Raw genomic sequence first — 23999 nt, forward strand, 5'->3', positions numbered from 1 at the left:
TCCTTACCAAAAGCTTCCTCACCAAATTCACTCGTCTCCAGGTTACAAATACTACTTCTGAAGGTTGAGGTTGTGAGATGAGGGACTCTCAACAACTACAACATCCCCACAATGAGCATCTGCAAGCTTTGTTCTCCTTTCTGCCCAGACTACTGATTTCTAGTTTCAATTTTATTTCCTAAAACTTCCAGGCTTACATACAAGAAATAAAGCTATGAACCTTTTAATATATTCTATGCGTCTCATATTCCAAATCGCTTGGAACTTCAGTGTGGAATCAACATTTATCCAAAGGCAAGTAGGAGTGTTCAAAGCAAAGTGGGTTACTTCAGCAACTCCATAAGAACCTGCCACATTCACTGAGGTCAGTTAAAAGAATAACATGCATTGATAACATCTGGAGCATCATTAGTAATACAGGTTCTTATATTCCTCTTTTCTTTTCTCCTTTACCATTCATTCTTCGTGCTTTTTGTTTCCTCACATTTGATATTAAAGAAATAAAAACCAAGCATTTTGGTCATATTCCTCCATGCTTATATTTTCTTACCCTTACTGTTTTCCTGTTCCTTTGATTACTTCTCACATCGCTCTTCCTCCACACCAAAGACTAAATTACCAAATGTATGAGATACTGTACTACAGCTGCACAGACCAGCTCAAAGTATAGAAGTCCTGTTTAAATTGTTCACACAACAGTTCAAAGTGCAGATTCCAAGGAGAGAAAGCCTCAGGTGATGAGTATCTTGGAGAAATGCTGAAGTTATCTCCCCGGAAAATAGAGCAGACTAGAAAGTAGTTTTTAAAGGCAGCAGAGATTTCCCTATCCATCAAGACAGAGACATTGCTCTTACTTTTAGTCTGTCCAGTTCCTGTAGTTCCTTATTAATACAGGTGGCTGTGGGAGAATTTACTGCGCCACTTTGGGATGACGTATTGTCCTCACATTCGCTGAGTTGATGAGACAGTTTCATTATCACTTCATCTTTAGCTTGAATAGTTTCCATCAACATACCCAGCCGCTCATTGAGTTCTCCAACTTTACATTTTAGATTCTTTACTTCCTGCTGCAGACTATCTTTTTCCAGATTTAACTTTTCAAGCTGGTTGTTGAGACCCAAAATCTGGTCGTCTTTTTGGTGCAACAGCTCTAATTTGTCTTTGGGAACCCCCTCACACAGACGGCTTGCAAAGTATTTATCATATTGGGAAGATCGGACTGTTTGCTGCAGAAGTCGCACAAGTTCCTGAGAATTTAAAAGAAAAAAGAATGAACTGAAAAAACAAAGCTGGAGAATTTATAGCTTAGAAATCTAATGTCAAATACAAGTAAGCTTTGGAATTATTATTTTATTTTTTGCATCTGAGTTTATTTATAACAAACTTACGATGGTGTTTAAGGAAAAAAGGAAACACTTCCAGGACATGGTTTCTAACAGGTTAATACCTCACACTGATTGGTTTATGTGAATGGCTTAAGTATCTTTCCCTGAGCTAAGGACCTTTCCTGGAAAGGCTACAGCCAGTTCAGGAAGAACTGTTGACAGCTACAGCAAAGCACTTACATGGAAGCTGAAAACCACTTACTTGTAAGAAGCCCTGTTCTAAGAAATGAGAAGGGCTTAAACAACAAAACAAAACAAAAAAACAAAAAACAAAAAACAAGAATGTTACAGTACAGAGAAGTGAAAGATAACTAACTGTCCTCTTCCCTAACAAATGCAGAAAAGCTACTAAGGAGGAAAAAAAACACATTCTGCTTTGCTAAAAGAAAGTCTTTGCAGCCTTGTTTTGAAAAGCCTTGCTACAGAACCAATTAATTAACTGACTTGCCACAAAGAAGAGAAGGGAGTTTCTGTGGTCTTTGCACAAAACAATGAAGTCTCTGAATATTTTATTTTTTTTAAGCAACAACGAATTTATCCAGTGATTCTTACCATTTTTGTCATCTATTTCCTCATTAAAAAATATAACCAGTATCCTTGTCCATGGGAATGCACAAACCCTGAACCATTACAACACTACAATACTTATTTTACTTGCATGAAAGATGCCTAAAGGTATACACACACAAAAGCAGCTGATTTTTAAGGCAGTTACACTGAAAGTAAACCCCTGCTTGCATCCTTGCTGGGATGAGATCCTACTACAACTTTCAGAAACTTAAGTTTTCTGTGAACAAGATCTGGGCTGAGTCTTGAACTGCTCCTGAATGAGAATACCAGCTACTATCCAGCAAAGTTTGTTACATGCAAAGTTAAAGAATGAAATTTTAAAATAGAATACATACTGCTAAAGCAGACTCTACCTTTACTATTACCAGAAGCTCTCCAAAAGCTGAAGTGTAAAAGCTATATAACAAGAAGATATTCCAGATCAACACACTACATAAGGAAGAACAGCAGACTGCTGACAGGCACGTCTCATTAATATACGTTATTACCTCTCCTGTTTCCCATTTTTGGTTAATGGTCTAATGCTGTGGAACCACAGGAGGGCTAAGTTCAAGCCTAGAAGTATCTCCAACACCTATCAGTGAAACTAGGACTTCAATCGTTTTTTAAATAATTCTGACACTCATTAATACAAGGACAAAAATAGGAATTTGTTTATGAAATTCCTAAAGCTTGAGTTGAATAAATATATCTGGAAATTTACGAAGACGTGGAAAGTCTTAGACATGCCTAGAATGAACCACTGATTTTGGGAGTGTTGCAAAGCTCTAACAGATTAGGTTTCGTTTCCCCAAAACAATGAAGAGTAAACTGTAAAGACCTGGGTCTACAGAGTCAAATATCAAGCTACAGTCTTTAGAGGGGTCTGTGAAGGATCATTTGTTGAGGAAAAGCTTGAGAAACTAGATTTTCTTCCTTCCTCCATTGTGATTTGACGGTGTTACTATCTTAACACTACTGGACTGAACTGCTAATCACTAAATAGCTGGATGATTTCATGGGCATAGTTCTGTGATATTCAAGTGTTCTATTTATCAAAAATAACAGCACCCAGACTGGTAACTTACATGTCAATTGACATTCAGTTATCAGAGAAACCTACTCAACAGGGACATATGTGATAGATGACCTTGCTTGTAAACAGCAACTGCACAGTAGGTTATCAATTACAGTCTACTCTCTAAAAATAGACTAAAATACAAGATCTGTCTAGTCACTCATGTTGCCAAGGAAAACATCCTAATTGTACCTTGCCATCATTTATCACAGTTCTAAATCCAGCCTGGTATCAACAGTGAGAATATGTCAAGCTACTTGAGACGTACGTATTCTTTTTCTTATGAGGACAGAAGGAGCTGAAACACAATGTTCCATTAGAGCACAGTGAGATTTCACACAAAACCTGTCTGAGAAGCACAAAGGTACTCCTTGGAAAGAACACCTCAAATGCATGTAAAGGCATTCATTTCTTTGTTTTCCCTTTGATCATCTTGTATACTGGAGAACACAAATAGCAAACCTAGCAGCACTAAGCATGACCTAAACTCTATTTCTTCTTAAAATGAGGAGAAATTACTTCAGGTAAAAACCAAGTTATTTAATAAATCTGAGCAAGCAGGGGGCATACAAGCATGAACACTGTATGAGGGCAATACTAAATGTATAGATTTATGCTTAGGGTCTATGATTCACAAGATCTTTTTGTGCTGATACACTGTGATGCAATAGGAGTGGGAAGGTGTCAGTTACCATTCTGCCACTCTCCTCTTCTGCAGCAAAGGAAACAACAAAAACAAAAAAGAAAAACTTGAAAGGAGGAGTTCCTCAGGAATTACAGGTACTAATCAGAGCTTTTTATCTTCTGCATTATCTGTCAAGATCTTTGCAGACACTGGGAAAGCTAGCTTCAAAGAGTAAGATACACATAAGTCGTCCTTGATTCAAGACTTGTAATAAATAAAGGTTCATTTCATACCATTATTTTCTACCAACAATGGTGGCTCTTAATATAGTTAGGTATCTGTAAAGGGTAAACAATTACCTGTCACATCCATTTGCATTTATGCACTTTGCCTGAAGGCTTAGTTACCTTTTGGCTCAGAAGATCTTTCTTCAGCTTTTCCAGTTCTTCTTGCTGGCTTTGATACTTCAGTTGCAGTTCAGAGACTAGTTTGTTGCCATTACCAGAACACCACTCAGTTGGAGAGGAGTCGCTGCTGTTCCGGTTTTTGCTTGATCCAATCATGTCTTTTAAAGGGCGTCTCGGTTTTTGTGGAATGCGGCCAAAATCAAATGGAAAAGCTGAACCAGTCAGACCTACATAAAATGTCATTTAATTAACAGGTATTTCAAAGCATTCAAATTTCCTTTAAAAATATACTTATTAGACTCTTCGGAACATTTAAACAGCTCAATACTCTCAAACACATCACAAACAAGTAATTTTAAAAAGAGTTAACAGAACTCTGGATGTGATGTGTGAATAAATGATAAATTTTAACTAATTTCCCAGAGATACTGGTATCACAATGCACTACAATAAAGGAGGAAGGGCAAGAGCTCCTCTTCCTTCCTCCCATTTCTACCTTTACTTCCTTCTGCGAAGTTTTTCCTCTTTTCTTCCAGGGCCATGGAGTCCTCCAAGTCTTTTGGGGTTGGATCCAGCAATTCCCACTCTTCACTGGTATAAAATATGCTCTTGCGATTTTCGTTATTCCCTTTTCTTAAAGATGACATTGAATTTCTGTGAAAAGCACAACAGAAAAAGAGACCAACATTTGTCCATTTTGTATTCATTTTATCATTATTTTTTAAGACAACCACTGTAGCTGAAACAATGCAAACAAAAACATAAGCTAAAAACACAAACATAACCAAAACCAAACAAAAGCTCGAAGGAAATAAAGCATATCCCATTAAACAAGACCAGCTATCAACTACTGTATGTTTCAAAACAGAAGAATTCTTTCACTTCAACAATAAATAAATATTTTAGTAGACCCCCGTGGTCTTTTCTATCATCCTGTTTTATCCTTGTTTTGGCAAGGAAAAAGAGAAAGATTTCAAAGCAGCATCTCTTTATTGATTGGTTATTTTAGCTCTAAATTTTAGGATAATCACCAAGCATTAAACAGAATAGCATGCAGACAAAACACACACGTTATAGTATCACATTCTGGATTAACATCAAACTTGGGATCATCCAAGGGACCTGCTGTAGCTGCTGCTGATTGACTCCTTAGCAGTTTTTCCTTCCTGAGGTGGAACATTGCCAATTATCTACAAGAACATTTCAGAGGCAACCTCTACATTCCAAACAGATAATTCTACAAGAGAGCAATATATTTCACAAACAAGATATGATTCCCCTACCCAGCTTCCCCAGCACAACAATCATGCTGCCAAAAATGTTCAAGTCCACACTTATGTATGATCCAAAGTCTGAATATTAATGTAGCTCAGTATTGTCAAGTCTTTTTGTTTGATTACAGGGAATTCCACACCAATCCACATGAACCAGCTTAGTGTTTTAGACAAAAGTAGAAAAGAAATACATTTAGTATCAGCATTTCCTACATAGTCTTCGCAGATGGAAGCCCACAGAGATGCTTACACTCAGTCAGCCCCATTCTCTCTTCTTACTCTGCAAACTGTAAACAGAAAGCAAGCTATATGACACCTTCACGATTACTTCGTGATCCAATCCAGTCTTTGATCAGATGTCAAATATCTTGTCAGGCTGAAAAGGCCTGATCATAGGCTAATCATTCATTATGCAGTGCAAGTTTCCTATAATCTGGTTAACTGATTAACAATCAAGTACAACTCAAAAATATTCCTAAAGGTTATTAATAAGACTATTTTAACAATCAATTTGCAAGCGTGACAGAGATAGAGTTGCACAACACCTTTAATCTCCTTCCAGTCTTTTCAGTAAGGTCACCACTTCAGTTGGGAGGAAGAAGCCCCATTTTAATGTTCAGAGCAAATAGATCAAATTAGACGATGATCAGTGCATTTCCTAGGCCACCCAAAGTTATCATCAGCTGGCATCTCTACAGCTATTCTCTGAAGAGTGGCTCATCTCTTAGAATGCACTCCCCAGCTGCCTTTTCTGGCCATGGTCAACGTCAGTATTTAAAGCGTGTCCAAAAACCACCTTTTGAAGCTTCACAACTCACAAGATACAGGAAGTCAAATTACTCCTAGAAAACCTTTTAAAATGCTGTTAGGCCCATGAATAATCACAGCTGATGCTGATTTTTGTAAAGCTCTTGCACAGAATTGTTACATGTACTTTACTATGACAGCTTCATTGCTTTCTGTTAGATAAGAAAATTTGAAAAAACAACAAAACCATTTATTTTCCTAAGCAAAGTATAACAGAAACTAAGATCTGAACATATGATCTACTGATTCCTTATTTTTAAATGTTTTTATTTTAAGTCTTATTTTATGTAACTTGACGTTACCCACGTCCGGTATACTTTCGTGTGTGTTCTACACAATCAAGAGATGCAAGAAGGTGACAGCGAGACAAAAAAAAAAAATCAGGCTTGAACACCATCAGTGCTTAAAGATAGATTTTAAAGAAATAGAAAATCATGTTTCAGCTTTAGCTACTGTAAACATACATACAGCTTATCTCAAAGACCCGTTTTTCACTTTCTTCCACCTTAACTCACCACTGCTCCTTAGGATATAAATGCAGTTGTTATAGGAACACATTCTCTGGCAAAAACACCGTAAGTGTGTTCAAGAGCAAAGCTAAGTCCATGACTAAGACATTATGGATACTTGAATACATCCTCCAGTAATGTGGAAAATTCTCTGAAGTTTTAGAGACACCTTGACTGATTCTCTAACACTGGGGTTAAAACTAGTCACAATCCAACAGGATATTAGATAGTGCACACATCTTCTAGAGGTGATTAATTCTCAAGTTTAATAATTCCCTTTCTCCACTATGAAAACATTAACAACCTTGCCCTACATGGAGGTTTAATACAACTAACCAGACCTCTTGTGGCACACGCATGAATGATCATCAGTCCAGTAAAAGATCACTTGTCAATCAAAAGTGACAACTGAGATCGTATATGCAGCCTGATTCCTTGCACATGTTAACATATAAAACCTACATAATCCATGCTTTTTCACGCGAATGCCATTTAAAATGGCTTAAGCATAAACCAAAGCTGTGCAAGGAGAAAGGCTGTTGCCTGAGGGACACTTGCACTATTACTGAACAGTCATGTTTATCAATTGGGCATCATTCATTGTAGGACTAAATGAGGGAAAGATTTAGGAATTGGAAGCACATAACTATGCTTACTTAAACACTTAACACAGACGAAGCTCAAATTAAGGTTATAAATGCCCTAGCCCGCTCTGGAGCAGCTGTTAACAGCCATTAAAAGGAATTGCCTGTAATCAATCCTTCAGAGAAGAAAATCCCTCTTTCTTGTGAAAACAGCATAGATTAGATGACTGCTACAGATTAAAATCCCAAAGCAAATTTATCTTACTAGACACAGGAACTGAAGTGCTTGTGACTCGCTAGCTCAAAACAGGCAGGGGTAATACCAGTCCATAGCTTTAAAAGCAAGTTCCTGCAAGGGCTCTGCTAAGGCAAACACATCTGTCAAGAGGTTTTGGCATGTTACTGTGCAACTAACTAGCTTCTGACAAGGTTGTCACTCTTGTCTCAGGGACAAAAGACATGGCCAAAGACAGTGTGCAACTGTCCACATATACACTTCAGATTTTCACTGCTGGCTCAGTAAATCCTCTGCAAAATGACTTTTGAAAAGCTCAGGAGAGTACATTTGAGCATAATGAACAATCCTGACAGTAACACCATTTCACACTGTTATCAGTTTGCAAGAAGGAATGCCTGCTTTAAGATTTAGAGGGGACACTAGAGTACACCATGTAAAAAAAATCCGTAACTTCATTTTTTTTTTTAAAAAACAAAACCTGTTAGTAGATATTATCTTATTTTTTTCCAGGAACATTTTCAGAGATGAACCACTGCAGCTGAACATCTCCAGAAAGAGTGGAATAGAGGAAGGAGACATTCACCCTACAAGAGCTTCAGAGCGTGCAGTTTTCTTTCTTACATATTGGCAGAGATCTGCACAGACTCCAAACCATTAGGATCACAGCTACACACAAAAGAGCCAGCAATGTTATGCTAGAATAGCTGCTGGACCACCAGAAATAACTCTCTCCCACCAATAGGGCCTCCCAAACCCTAGCTCAACTACCAGCCTTTCTGCCCTGTTTAAGGGAAACAATAGAACACACAAACCAGGCAACACTGAGAAGCTTACCCTGACACTGCCCTTCTATCTAGACTTCCCCAAAGCACATCGCCTGCAATTCAGAAAAAAAAAATCAAGAAGGAAGTTTTAAAACACGAGCAACATTCTTGTGCATCTACAGCCGTTAAAAAAAAAAAAAAAAAAAAGCCAAGTAGCATACTTTGTGACCTCTCAGATCTGTGCTTAACAGGAAGGCTTTAAAAGGGATGTTTAACTTAGCGTGCACTGCTGTTGAAACCAAACAACATTTTATTGACAGCTGAAGAGGGATGTGGTCTAGTTACCCAAGCCACAGCTCTGCTTTGTGAACTGCTCTGTAATAGTACTGCAATATCCTTCAAATAGAAGCGGAAGATTCGTCTATGCTGGCAAAGTAAAATAGAAAAAAAAAAAACAGAAGGAAACTGTAAACACGAGAGCTGAAAAAGAATATTGCTGCTTTCCTTAAAACAACTAATACTAAAGAGTAAACTCAGTAAGAGCGAGGGGACAGGCTGTGGGTTTGCTGTTGTTCAGAACGGGTCTACCACATTTTTGCTCAGGAATTCAAACTTCATGTATTTCAGATCTGTAGGATTCAAGTAGGAAACTGTCTCTGCCAGCAGCTATCATTCCCCCATGTCACCAACTTACTTGATTTCAGTGCTCCATTGTTTAAGTGAGAAATTGATGGCACTTGGTTGGACTGGCGCAGGCTGGGAAGCTGCTTGTTCCCCCACCAGCTCTGTAGGAGAAGTCTCCACAGCTAGAATAGTTCTAGCTCTCTCTGCTGAAGCATTTTGGCTTAGGATACTCAAATCTATTCCAAAAAAAAAAAAAAAAAGCAAAACTTTCAGTGAGTAAAAGAGCAGCTGTTATATAAAGCAATGTATTACTAAGTCTGTTAGTAATGTAGTCAGGATTTTATCTTAAATTGTATCTTAACTTTGTAAAAATACTCTGTTCAACTTTTAAAAAGGCACCTTCTCAGTAAGCTCTCAGTGCAGCCACACACTTCTGATAACAGGACTTGTGTTAATGCTCTTGCAGTGTTATTTCATGACCAACTCATAACCTCAACTAGCCAATATTGACTCATCTAGTTTAAGCAGCTGTGAAGCCATACAAATTAAGGTGGATTCATTATATTAACCCATAAAGCCCCTTGTAAAACAACCTCAGGTCTATCAGAACTCCTAAGTCAGGAACAGCATCACTACAGCACTGTTACACTACGCAATCCATACCCCCCGCTCCTGACCCCGGCAATATGTTTAGTGCAACCAGCAATAAGGCACATATCTAAAATAAATAAGTGGGCTGCTAACATATACCCCAGCCGTACGAAAGCTATACCACTCAGATAAAAATTCTGCAGTTCGAGAAGAAACTCACGTGCCATGGAAAGGAGTAGTATATTATTAGTAACAAAAAAAATAATATTTTTGGCAATTCAGTAAAAAATCTACTTGCATTTAACCTGCCATGTTTCACTGAGCATCATCTCAAAAGCAAGCATATGCATAAAATGAGATGAGCTTAAGATTCAGTTCCCTCTGAGCACGCTTTAGGTATGCAATGGTTTTATTATTTCCCAGCTGCTATAACAGAATACATTTTGGCACAAAACAAACATACATTGGCCCTAGCATGAAACTCTGTAGCATCTTCCCCTTCATCCTTTTCAGCTTCCTGTGTGTTTTTGTTTTGTGTCTTTTTTTTTTTTGGTTGGTTATTTGTTTTTTGTTGTTGTTTTGCTTTCTGGTGCTTCAGGCTCACTGCTATCCTAACACAAGTATCCTACACAGGTACATGCTCTGGAAGAAAGAATGTGTCATTAAAACTCACTATGAAAGCAAAACATGCAACAAAAAAGAAGAAAATAATTGCCTTTCTGTAATAACTCCTCCAGTCTCCTTATTTAATGAATACAGATAGTGAAGGTGTTTCAATGTTGATTATGAAAATGTTCTTATCTGAGCACTGATTCTGTCTATTAACTTGAAAGAAAGAAAAACAGCAATCCCATGATATAGGCATAGTATCACCAGAGGGGAATAAAGAACTGAAATCCAAAACCACATTGCATCTCTGCAATGTTTCTTTGCTGAAGCATACAAAAACAATCACTAGCATAATAAATTGTATACGACAAAATGAACGAAATAGAGCCCAAACAGGTAGCTAGCTTATTTGCCGTCTTGTAATTTCTTCTTCTAAAAGCCACATAACATAACTAACTGAAAGAACTTGACTAGTCTTCAGTCGTCCTCAAATAAAATGTAAGCATTCGGACATTAAGCATTCAGGAGCTGGACTGGATTGTCCTTGTGGGTCCCTCCCAACTCAGGATGTTCTGTGATCTACAGCTAGTTTAACACACACAGCAGGTTCTGCTCTGTAACATGAGCTGGTAAAAAAAAAAAAAGATTTGAAAAATATCAACTGAGTTCTTGAACTGTACCACTGAACGTCTGCTGAAATGGGAGTAGAGAAAAGTGAGCCTTCCACAGCGGAAAGAATCCATCAGTCAAGGTGACCCAGAATATAAAGCCGTTGTTCAACAGCTTAAGTGGGTAAGGCAGCTTGAGAAAGCACACCTGCTCTTCCGTACTGCCAAAAACATTTATGCAGCAAGGAAAAAAAAATGAAAAAAGGAGTTAGTTTTTGAAAGATGGTTCTTACTGCATCTGTTATGGCTTAGACAAAGGAACTTTCTTGCCAACAAGAACATACAGAGAAAGCCAAGGAGAAAATACCCACCCAAAAGCCCCATTTGTGCATTGCATAATGCACAGGAACTCCTTATGGGACAACTTACTTATTAAATCATTAGCTGATATTACTCATGCCCATACCTCCTGCACTGAGCAGTGGTAAGGTCATATTTTAATCATCTTGCTTATTGTTGAACCTCTTAATTATTTTTTTTTCTTTTTAAGAATAACTATAGCTGAAAGACACATGAAAACTCAGTTATTTGTGTTTGGGAGGTAAGATTAATACTGTAATATCTGCACTTCAAAAGTTTATTTCAGGTTTTAAAAGAGAAATTAATAAATTGGAGTCTTTCTTTGCAGAAGAGCCTGTAACAGGCTAGATAATATACCTGTTTTGAGATTCCAGGGTTCAAAAGCAGTTCAGAAAAATAAAAATTAACGTCAAACTTCCCCATGTGCACCTGGGGTGTAGCTCTGCTAAATGGCATACCTCCTACAAAGCAACTAAATCCTTTCTACGCAACAGACCAGTGATGACTAACTAGTAATTAACAGTGGCCTGTAATCTAAGAGAAATATTCACGACAGCAGACAAAGTAATGTCAAGATCTGATTTTTACATCTGCATCCAGTTGTGACTTTTTTCTGAATACACTGATTGGAGGTGTGAACTCCACTGCAGATACAGCACAGCAACATGGCTGTTAATGCAAACATTTCCCCAATCTCATTTTTGAACTTATTTTAAAACATTGCAATCTTAGAAAGACATGACATACCGTTTTGCATTACTGCAAATTAAGAGTTGAGAAATTAAGAATGGTCTACTTTAGAGCTGAAATGATGAAGACTTAAACAGTCAACCAATTAAAAAGAATCAAATCCTAAAAAGAGAAAATCATTTATTTGACTTACATGGTACTAAAGCAGCTCCATTACAAATCCTACAGAATCTTTTGTTACATAAGCTTTCCCACAACCCTCTTGAAAAATGTTTTAAACCATTTTCCCACATCTTTACCACTTCCTTTGATTGTTATAAAAAAATTCTAAACTTGATCCATGAAGCTTTCCCCAAACCCTACATACGTTCCAGTTACTCCAGACCTCCAGACTTCTGAACTCAAAAACAGCTCAAAAAATAAAAATAAATAATAATAATAAATATATATATATACACACACACATACAGGAGTGAAAAGGGGGAGGCACAAAATAGACAAGACTACAGCAAGCAGTTTTGGTTCTGGACCAAAGCAGGCTACTTCCCCACTTAAAACATTAGTGATAGCACCTAAAGCCCTAGCACATTAAAGCCCTAGCAAAAGAAACCAATTTCTGTGCTCCAGTATAAAGCACATCTTTGAACACACAGTAAGGGCTTTTTAGAAGACAGAGGTTAGTCACTGGCATGGAACCAGCGCCTTAAAGAGTCCTACGGAAAACTTTTGCAGTACTTTGAAAAGTAAAAATAATAATTCAGGCTCTTCCCACTCTCCCCTGAAGTAATCCCTGCTTAAACGGTTTAGTTATGATAAAATCAGTATTGCGATAAGCAGTATCACAAATGAGATACTACAGATGCAGTTTCAAATTACACATAATGGAGTTTACCTGCTGGCTGTCCACAAAAGGGATAGGTCTACTCAGCCCATGCATTCCCTTTTGTCATTATTTGCATTGGATTTAATGAATTTAAAAAAAATATCACCACAGTCCTATAACAAATTTGCTCATCTTGCTGATCCAGAAAAACCCAACAACTTATAAAAAAAACACAGCAAAGTGATCCAAAGTGATGGCACTTTTTCACTTGCTATTGCTACATCTGAAGCAAAGCAGGAATGAGGGAACAGTACTCAGACTGCAGAGACAGATGAGTTTCACAGTGTACCTCAGTTCTGAGGTACAAGCACAAGCCAGAAAGAACACAGATGTGGCGTTAAATCACACAATACGGTTTATCCAATCCAACAGTCTGCTCCCAGAAGAGGGCACTCCTGTCTCTTGCATGCTGACTTCCATCCTCAGCTGCTCAACCCCTTGTCCCCTCCCTTCCACTTCCAGCAGCTCCTCCAGTCACCTGATTGCACAGTAAATATATTCCACTCAGTAATCCAGCTGAAAACAGAACAAAAAACAACCTTCCCTTTTGGCTAAACTTTGACTTGAACCAACTCAGCACAAGGTCAAACAAATACCACACAACAATGCAAAAAGGGAGAATACATAGCAAGAGAGTGAGAGGCTCACAGTAGAACAAGAAAGATTTCAGAGAAGAAAACCTTGTTACCCTTTCCAACACCTGCAAGCTGTTAGGTCTTTACACAGCAACACATCTATTTTTGCAGCATACGCTTTGACAAGCTGCTAACCAGATTGTCTACCAACAAAAAGGCCGTCTCAAACCACCCTACTTCATATTCCCACCAATTCTCCTGCAGTGATCCCAGCACTCATCTGTCCCTGCAGTAAACCACTTCAGGAAGCCACACCAGCCAAAAACTAATGTGGAGACAAAGATGTTTCCTGCCAGCTTCACTCCCTGCACTACCATAAGGAAGGGTGAGACTAGCACCAGTGCTAGACCAAGGGAGATAACTGAGCGTCTGTTTAGAGTGGCTGGCTATTCAACTGGCGTAGCTGACACAAAGCTGAGCTCCTGCTGAAACAGACTCCGAAGCCAGCTGTGGCTGAGCAAGCAGCCACAAGCAGGCTGCTCTCAAATGAAAGCAGTAAACTGGGTTAGAGGACAAAGCGGCAGCATGGGATCTGAACAGGGGGAGGGGAAGATGACAGCTTAACATTTCTGGGTTCACAGGAGGAGCAGATTGAAAACAACCAAATATAAAGTTTGTTGATGAAGTATGCCTGACCTCAAGACACTGCTTAAATCCAAAGAGCTTTACTAACATGTTTAACTTGGCATAGAATAGGATTTCTTAATGCTTGCTTATTTATCAGTCACAGAAATAAGCAAGCAACTCATTTTTGTAACCATCTAGAAATGAAACATTTCAGAAGTGTCAAAGCAGTGTAGTCAAAAAAGCAGAATACTTTTGTACAATACATTGCTACATTTTTATATCTCTGATTCAAGTCTAAAATTACATTTTGATTGGTTGAAGCTATTATGGAGACTGAATTTCATGTGTGTATGCTCTGTGCAAACTGTCTTCCAACTGCAAAAAGCAAGGAGTATTTATCACAACCACCACAAAGTATACACCCACCACACCAAAAAACAAGTATGGTTATTTCCAAGAACAAAGTCCAGTTATTCAGAAGACAAGATATACCTGCTCCCATTAATACCTGCACTTCACATTCAGAATGCTGAACACACTATCTGTTAAGAATCTAAAACTACAAAAAGACAACAAGCCTCAACTGTACTTGGCCTCTTCATGAAACCTAGTCATAGAAATACTCTGTTTTACTTGATTTTTTAAAATCTGTTTTTAAAGAAATCAATGGGTTTCAAAAGAGAGATGAAATCACACACAATTACATTTATGTCATGTTACTTCAGTATCATCAAAATATGCAGTTTAAATAGTTACTTAAAAAGATGAAACAAAAATTCCAAAGACTATGGTCACTGTTCTTCTTTTGTGTTATGCCTTGTGCTCATTAACTTACACTGAATATAAACACACAGCTTTTACTCAAATTTTCAACCTACCAGGATTGTCTTTGGCAACAAGACCTTTGGAAAAGTCACTTGGCGTAGGAGAAGTTCGACTGTCCCTTTTTGCTGCATCAAGGTTGTTACAATACTCCCACCTTTTCTGCTGAAGTTCCTGAAGCCAGTAGGTCATATCCTGACGAGTTGCTGCCTGCAACACAAGGAAGCAGAGTGCTACTGAGATCAGTGCGTCTCTCAGGCATTTGAATACCCAAGTGCAACCAAAAGGAACAACCCAGATCCCTTTGCTGATCTGGTAATTATAATTACCTCAAACCAGTTATGATTTAAAAGAAATAACCACTAATGTAGACAACACACGTTGTGCAAGCATTCATATCCCTGACTTCCATACCGAATCCACTTCCCTTAAAATGCAAGGATTTGTTTTCTCCAGTTTTGAACTACAACACTAGAAAACACAGCAGCATCCTATATTTCACACAGAAAGTGTTTAGATACACAGCTATACATCTTTATTACAAAAAGTCCCATACACACAGAAAAATTCCCATTTTCATTACTTATTTGCTTTATCATCAGCAGAAACCAACAATTTAATAATGTATCGTACTGCCATCTAATTGCATGATCATCCCATGAGCTATCTTGTATCAAGTGTTATTATGTGTTCATATACATAACCTACAGGCCTACAGTCGTTAGTATGAATAGCTACTACGAGTCCAAGAAGCCAAACATCTGTAAGCCTCAGTCAGAATCACAGCTATATGAGTCCTTTCGAAATGTGGCAAATGATGGTCTACAAATGCCAACAAGAGACAAATAAAGGTAACACACTGCAGGAGCTCCCTGAAGAGAGTCATTTTAATTAAAACACATATCCTCAGAAGCCAACCTAAAGCAAACAATTGATGCTAGTAACGTGGTATGTTAAGGAATAAGAAATTAATTCTTGTGAAAAGACACCTGCCTAAGTCCTTATTAAGCACGCAGAGCGTCCTGCCACTAGCCAGTCCCTCTGCCTTCTCCTAAAGTGCTTGGTGGCATTCCCAATGAAAAACCCTCACTACCTGGGCAAATTACTGTTTTACTCTTTAGAGACAACTAAGTACTGCATAAAGCACATTAATGGCACGGGTTTATCTTCATTACTGATAGACGCTGACGTCTGGTCTAGTCAAATGAAAGATCCATTTACCATCGTACCTCAACTCAGAGCGGTTCGTTACAAGACATCTAAAGCAACATAGCAAACAACAACTGACTCCCCCCCAGGGTGCTCTCTCTCGATCAGCAGTGTGTGATATTGGTGTTTAGCAATCAGAGATAAATTTTTATTTTACAATTTGGCCTTTCTGTATCCATATGAGCTTTAATATCCAGAACACCCTACGGCAAATGGCTCCAAAACACAATTTAAGCAAGCTAGTGAGAAAACTGGGACAGTAATACTTGGAGCTGATGCTCCAGTTCCTCTCAGCACATTATATGCATATGTGAATCTAATCAAGTAAGCACACACAAAACAAATTGAGTAGTGCAATACACCAAGCAGATACAAGAGGATGCTGTAGGCTCACCTTCCTCATTTGCTAGGGCAGACCTGTAAGCAACATATTTACATTCTGTAACAGAAGCAAGTCTCATATACTTACTCTTGCTTGCTCATAGGAAACTGGGGCAAGGGGAATATTTCCTTCAAAAAAGACTTGTGAACAAACTAGTTTAAATATGTCGATGTGGTTTCTCAGAAAGCATCAAAGAACTTGGGCCCTGTGAAATACCAATTCACACAGGTGCCGCTGGCATTCTTGGAACAACCACAGCAGCAAGCGCCTCCCCTGCTGTTCCAAAGGGTTCTTTGGAGTTCTGCTCAGCAACAAGTGTCCATTTCTAATACATCTGAGAATCTACATTCCCTTGAGATTTTCACACAGGCCTTGTCAAGCAAGGTTTTACTGTGCTCACACAGAAAACCACTCGTTATTAAAAAATCTTCCACTAACAGAGGATGTTGCGTTTAAGCGGTTCTCTGCTACCACAACACAGCTAATGAGGTAATTCACACTGACTCAACCTAAGGTATACCTACAATTAACTTCTGCCCATGACTAGTGCAACTTAATGAGCTCTTGTAATATTTTGTACCATTATCCTCTTCCCAAAGCTCTTTAGGAAACAATGAATTGATTTTATCGGAGCTGCTGCTTGCCATTGCTTTTAAATTCCCATCTGCACCTGTTCTCTGTTGAGCAGCAGATAGATGCCCTCAGTTTCCATGGGATGGCACGGAGGCACAGGGCGGCATTTAGCAGTTACGGTCCTTCAGTGTCAAACAGCTTGGCAAAGCAGTAGGTGTTTCTCTCTTCCCGTTTTAAATCATTTCCCAAGAAGTCCTTATTACCATGCCACTGCACTGTGTGTGTTATTTTGCATTCCTTCCTAACATAATTGGTCTTCTCTTTCTATAAAGGATTCCCATTCCCTTTGAACACTTTTGGCTTAGTTCATATAAGTATCTACGTTATTTTCTTTACATGTAAAAGAACATCCTGCGACCTTGTGTTATGATGACTTCTCTTCATTCAAGTTGGTTCTTGGAAAATGGCTTTTTCTAAAACCACACACAGAATGTAGTGTTTATCATTTCCCCTCCTAAACAAACAAAAGGAAAATCTGCAAACTTGGTATGTGAGACTTTAACTGTCATAGAAGGGGAAACTCCCACGCTTGCCCCCTTTCTCATGATTTCATCTAATATTTGGCTACTGGTCACCATTACAGACAGAACATTTAACTAGGAACAGCACTGATCAGAACTGGCAAAGAATCCTTACTTGTACTCATCTATTTTGTGGCTCTTCAGTAAGTGAGAACCTCAGCTAGTCACTGACAACTTAACAGAAGTATTTTTGCTAGAAGAAAAACCACCATCAATAGAATAGCAGAAAGAATGCAGATGGTCTACTTGCCTTCTTAATCACTTATTAAATTCAACAATTACTGATTTCACAGTAGAATAATTTTCCTTTCCATATGACCCTTGCCCATAAGAACAAACCTGTATCAGCATGACTATACCCATTAGTTCTGACAAAATGACATTTTCACAACAGAACAAATTCTGCAACAATACAAAGAAGAGCATTCATGTGTTAGAGGTGTAAAAAGCCACACTTGCAATAATGTCATCTGAACTAGTGCCAGAAAAGGAACTACTATTGCAACCCTGTGGGCAACAGCAGCAGCAGAAGACAAGGTAAGTAAAGAGACGTGTAGTCCCCAGTGCTTTTCAACATAAAGGATGGAAAATCAACATCATTTACTTAAAACCCTCCTTGTGTTCTAACGATGCTGCAGGATCTGGCTGCTTCTGATGCATATGTGACATGAACAGAAAAAGTCCTTGGAAAAAACAACTGCACAGTGATATCCTCTACCTGGACCACGGTGGAACACATATGACAATAATACAAACAGTTTTGAAAAGGGGATCACAACCAGAAAGCCTGTATTTCCTAAGACTTTGTAACCCTGTTGTGCTCAAACAGCAAATTGCAAACCAGATGTCTATTTTTGGAGGGCTGCCCAATACTCAGTTCAAGTACTGTAACCACTAATCAGCAAAGTCTTAAAAAAAAAAAAAAAAAAAAGTCTGACCAACTCAGGAAACAAATCACCTTCACAACTGAGCTGTCTTCTAAACTGAGTTAAGACCTAACCATGCTGGGTCCTAAACCAACACTACCTAAACTCAGCACCTTGAGAGGTTCACGAAGACCCCATTTATCACTGCCACAGCCTTAAAGATTATTGACAAATTGGAGTAAAAGCTCCTAAATAGTTCTGATTTCACTGAGTTTGGTGTCCAACACTTTCAAGGATCTGGGCTCCGAACTCCGCAGTGCCTGGAACACGTACTACTTGGCCAATAACCCAGAAAAATGTGTGTTTGTTTTTTGTTTTAAAGAAGTCTGTGCAATTCTCTCCACCCCACCCCAATTCACCACTGTCCACAAAGAAGTTATCCACCCACAAGTGACCAGACACACAGGCTATCATCACCAGCCAGCATTGCTTTGTTTCAAAAGCGAGGGAACAGAGCCATTAGCCAAAACACGCTGCTTTAAAAATTAATGAGAAACAACCTGTTTATATATTCATAATGCTAATTCTTCTCTCCCTTAATGACAGACCTCACTGTGCCAATATGAGCAAATGTTCACTTGACTGTATTACCAGCATTCTATGCCACAACAAGTATTTGCAGGATCAGGCCCTTTCCACAATATTCTCAAACAATTCTCCATCTACAATTCCCAAAGTGCATACTTTTCTCTGACTCTTCACCTAAAATTATGGTACTTGTTATGTATTTTTAAAAAGGGGTTGGAAAAAGCCTTTTACATATATTTTGCTTCTTCTAACGTAATTTAACTGCTTAAAATACACAGGAAAAACTACAATCACTTAATTGTCAGGCTGATTGTCTACATTTCTAAATAATGAATGATTTGCTTTATTAGCTATGAAGGCTACAGTATGTATTTTTTCTTCAGACTGCTATCAAACTGAGAAACAAACCCCAATTTTATCATACCATCCTCAGTTCCCATAAAATACAAAGACTGAGCAATCCAGATGATGAAATCATTACATTAACAAAAATACTGAGGCATTCTGAAGAAATAATGCATTCCTGAACAGCGCCATCATTGCAATCTGGAATTCCAGTTGCTTATTTCTTACTGCTCTTCTCAGCCTATAACACTGAATGAGAAAGACCAGATGATGAGAACTGGAAATTTTGAACAAGAAGCAGATTGAGGAAAATAAGGCATGTGAGTTAGAGGGTGAAGGCAACATTTGATTTGACTTTCGTCCTCGTGCTCTGTGTGTAATGTTTTCTTCAAAGATTAAACCACATTTGTTTTCAACAGAGGCTGGATCAGCCAGTCCTTTGGTTTTCTTTTTTAAATTAACATCTTGAATTCATTCTTGTCTCTACCTAATTTAGCTGCAAGATATTTTTATAGGCTTTAAAGAGCCATCATGCTAGAAGAAAATTAATTCCATCTCCAAAAGCCTTAACCCCTGGTGAATCACACAGCTGCAAGAGGCCAGCTGATCCTGCAATATCCCTTGAGATCTTCATTAATTCCTTATTGTATAAATGCTTATAACGTAATAGCATTTTATGGACAATCACTTTGCTGCTTTAAGGCGAGCCTCAAAACAATGAGAGGTAGAAGATAAATTATTTTTTCTGCTAGTTACAGAAATGACCTTGACTTTTCTCAATCTCTGTATGGAAACAAGAAGAGATCTCCAGCTATCATAGGTTCTTTCCTAGAGAGTACAGGAAAAAATGACTGAGAAAAGTAAAGGCATAGTAACATCACCAATGAAAAGATACCAACAGAAACACAAAAAAGGACACCCCCCACCCGTTGCTTACATTTGTGCATCATTGTTGAGCAATTCCATCTCCGTGAGTGGAAGAGGCACCTGTGGCTGCTGTTGCACTACTACTGTTTGACAGACTATTCATTACACAGGTAGCATGTTATTTCCCACTATAATCAAAATCATAAGCTACTTATTTCCCAACAAAGGCCTACCTGTTCAGAAACATCCCCAAAATAAAACGTGCACTACTTACTTTCCTGAAGATTTCCATATATAAAAAAACACTCAATAGTAACATAAAAATAAAACAAACCCTTACACCCAGTTTGCAGTTTTAGCTTCTGTAAGATAAATACTCAGGGTATAAAGGCAGATTCATGGAAAGTAACAACAACACATGGCTATATGGACAAAAAAGTCATATTTACAAGTGATTACATGCAAAATTGCTGATTACACTGTTTCTCCTTAAATAAACGTAGTTAAATTATTATCACAATAGTTTTCCAGTTAGATAACTTGTTTACTCTTTAGCAAAGTATGTTAATAATTCCTTATTTTGACAAACGTTTACAGAGTATTGAAAAATGTATACAAACACATTCTACAGTATCAGCATTTTTTACCGCTGTTCAAATCCCCACTACCAAGTAACCACATAAGAAAGATCTCTTCTAATATTCAATACAAAGCTCTGCTGTTTTACTTAAATAACTTCATGGATTCTTTATAATCTGATATTAAGAAACTTGCTGCAAAAGAAAGCAGTTCGTGTGAAAGCTCACACAGAGAGCATTCCTTGAGCAAAATATATGCATTAATAGCAATCAAAATAATACAGTCTTAGATTAATTTATTCCTACTTTATCAAGTGGAAATGGCTTCTTTGTCCCCCCTCCCACCCAGCCATGACGACAAAGGAAAGATGTGTAAAAACAAGCCTGATGTTTAGTCTCATCCTTTGAAGGTCTGCGTCCTTGCAGACAGCACGATCCGCAGCCTCCGCGGCTATCGGGAAACAATTCTCCCTCCTCTTCCTTCCTCCCAGAACAGACTAGATTAAGACTTTGCCATCTATATTTCCAAAATAAACATCCCAAAAGTGAAAAACGCCAGTGAAAGCCTCCAAACCCACAGCCCACCAGATTTCCTTGGCAATCCCTTCTCCACCGAGACGTCTCCACAGAACCCGCTCGAGCGCGCCAGCCCTGCGCTCACCTGAGGCAATACCTCCCCCGTTCAGCGGGGCACTTCAGAAACTCCTCACTAAGGCAAAGATGAAGCAAACACTAGGCGTAGCCAGACATCTCTAATCCGCCCCGGGTTGGGGAAGGATTACTCCTCTCCCTCACAACAACAAACCGAAGCCAGCAGCGGGAAGCCGAGGGGCCGGGCCGGGCCGGGCGAGCCGCGCACGGCGCCCCGGGGCCTACCTTGAGCACGGCGACGGCGCCGCCGGGGCTGTGCACCTCGAAGGCGGCCCCCTCGTCCCCAGCGGCAGCGCCGGCCTCGGGCTGGTGGTAGCTGAAGCAGGCGGAGGCGATGTCGAGGTGCCCGAGGGGCAGCGCCTCCTGCGGCCCCTTGAAGTAGTAGAGGTAGCAGCGGCGGGGGTCGAAGACGAACCAGCGGCTGCGGAAGCCGCGCAGGGGGCCCTTGCCCGACAGCTTCTGCAGGTAGCCGCACAGCTTCGGCGAGCACGGCCCCGGCTGCTCGCCCACAGAGCCGGCGCCGGCGCCGGGCCCCGCGCCCTCCCCGCCGCCCTCCTCCGCCTCCGAGCCGGCCGCCGGCATCGCCTCGCCGCCCTTCCTTCGCTTCGCCTCCCTTCCCTTCGCCTCGCCCCGCCACGGCCTCGCCGGGAGCTGGCGGGGCCCGCGCCGCCTGACGGGACTTGTAGTGCGGCCCGGCCCGGCCCCCGCCCCCGCCCCGCTGCCGCGGCCTCCGCGCTGCCGCTGCCCCGGGCCCAGCGGCTGCTGCTGCCGTGGAGTGCGCCCCGCGGAGTCGCTGCCCTGGCTCCGTGCCCTCGTAGCGTGTCGCTTACCGCTGCCGGGCTGCCACTGTTGTGTCACCGCGTCAAAAAGTGTTTCCCAAATCGTGGTCTAGCCCACAATCAGATTAAAAGCCTTCTCTTCTGCGGGATGCTACATTACTAACGTGTGTTCTCCAGTTCAGGGCCTTATCTCTGCGCTAGCAACTTACCAAAGGTTGCAGCAGTGACCGCAGGAGTGCTCGTGCCAAATGCTGTCCTAACGCTCTCCGTGCAGTGTTTGATCTCACCTAACAAACTCTTGCCACATGTTAAATCCCATCCCAACATCTGTTATTTACAGGGAATAAAACTATGGAATATGCAGACAGCAACGGGTAAAAAGCTGTAGCTTACAGGTTTCAGACTTGTGAAGGCTACAGGCCAAACTGCTTATATGTTTCTCTGCAACATCTAGCACATTTTGGACTCCAGGGAACTGCTGGTGCTAATAATAGAGGACTTAACGTGACTCTCACTGTGACTTTCACAGTGAAGAGGTCAAGGTACACACTTCACATAATTCCTCCCTGTGTCTGGAAGGCAATGTATGCCTATTTCCATCAAACATGCCTAATGCTTAGGGTACAAATAGAGAAAAGAGCCTGGTGAGGCATAATCATCCCAAAATAGGAGGAGGCAACTGCATATTTAATGACATCGAGCTTTTCATTCTCAACTTTAAAGACAGCACAAAAAGTTTGTCGTCAAAAAAAGCTGTTGCAATTGTTGTAGCAATGGTGTCTTTATTAGGATTATGCTAGGTATGAACTTGGTTCACCTGACTGAATTCTGACAGTTTGGCAGTTCTCAAGGTATCCAGAAATCCTTAATCCCCAAAAGCTTCTTAGTCTGCCCTCATTTTTAATTCCCTTAATTTCTCAGTAAAAAGTAACTGCATCATCAGCCGGACAACATTTGCATTCTGTGCTAAAAGATATAATTGATATAAGGCACCTGAATATCTAGCGTGGTTGTCCTTGGGATCCACTTCTATGACATAAGGAATCACAGCATTCTTCAAGTCCTTCTCTCTGGATGTCACCTACCGATGAGAAATGTGTCAAGTGAGGAAAAAGCCAATGTTCTCCTACAATAGAAACTTGTAATAGAAACTGAAGAATGGAAGTAGATCTCCCCAGTCAACTCACGTGACATGAAATGTGATGCACTGAAGGATTAAATGTTGCAAACGCCAGACATTTTTGTCCATATTTTTTTCAGAACAGAATGACTGATTCTGTTGTGTTACAAGCTGAGAGCTTTTTAGTAAATGTGGAAAATAAGAAGGTTTGATCCTGTCAGGTCAGTCAGATTTCTCTCCTATATACTGCTCACTATGTTCTTAAACAAACACAAAGTATTCTCGGTCTTCCCGTAGCATCACAGACTTTCTTGGCAAGCAGCATCTGCCAGTACATGAATTACACGTGGAAAACACTGAACCCCTTCAGAAGCTGCCTGTTCCTTAATTCTATCATTTAGAAAAGTTTGAGTGCCGCAGCACTTATCCCTGATCCGTTACATTATCTTACTGATTTAGTGAAGCAAGGCCTTGTTCTTTGCAGGCAGAGTACCCATGACTCCTACTGGCTATCAATAATTGCATCTTGCAGCAACTTAGACAATCGATTCCAAAGCCTGCAAAACTTTTGCTGTCAGTACTTCTCTTTTTTAACTTGCTGCTCAGCTTCCTTACAACACTCAAAGCAGGAGAATCCCCTAGTTCTGCAGTTGATTCATGTAAACAGGAAGTTCCTCTTCTTGGGGATATAAGTTCCTTATTTCACGTATGCCCTTTTTTCACAGATCAGATGTGGAATGGTAAATAACAGAAACTTATTTCTAATTGCTATGGGGAATTAACATGAAAACAATGTTTGTAAAAAATGCTTTTCCCTTTACCTGCCTCTTTTTTTTCATGTTTTCATGTCT

At 39.8% G+C, this 23999-nt stretch overlaps 1 protein-coding gene across 5 annotated transcripts in view; it reads right to left on the minus strand.

Moving 5' to 3' along the window:
• The window catches only part of TBC1D2B (TBC1 domain family member 2B), a 46151-nt gene extending 22962 nt beyond the window's left edge, over nucleotides 1-23189 (minus strand). For 2 of the 5 annotated variants that reach the window (XM_038184757.2, XM_027465906.3), the window contains exons 1-6: nucleotides 21475-21903; nucleotides 14666-14819; nucleotides 8915-9080; nucleotides 4541-4698; nucleotides 4045-4271; nucleotides 855-1247 (exon numbers count right to left, since the gene is read on the minus strand). In XM_038184757.2, coding sequence (XP_038040685.1) covers nucleotides 855-1247; nucleotides 4045-4271; nucleotides 4541-4698; nucleotides 8915-9080; nucleotides 14666-14819; nucleotides 21475-21831 — 1455 coding nt within the window. In that variant the 5' untranslated portion in view covers nucleotides 21832-21903. Of the gene's footprint in view, nucleotides 1-854; nucleotides 1248-4044; nucleotides 4272-4540; nucleotides 4699-8914; nucleotides 9081-14665; nucleotides 14820-21259; nucleotides 21394-21474; nucleotides 21904-23021 lie in introns of those variants that run through there. The other 3 variants (XM_038184758.2, XM_038184756.2, XM_038184759.2) reach the window with 3 other exon arrangements.
• Between the last annotated feature and the right edge of the window lie 810 nt (nucleotides 23190-23999).

Source organism: Anas platyrhynchos, chromosome 11 (assembly GCF_047663525.1).
Source record: "Anas platyrhynchos isolate ZD024472 breed Pekin duck chromosome 11, IASCAAS_PekinDuck_T2T, whole genome shotgun sequence".
Lineage (NCBI taxonomy): Eukaryota > Metazoa > Chordata > Aves > Anseriformes > Anatidae > Anas > Anas platyrhynchos.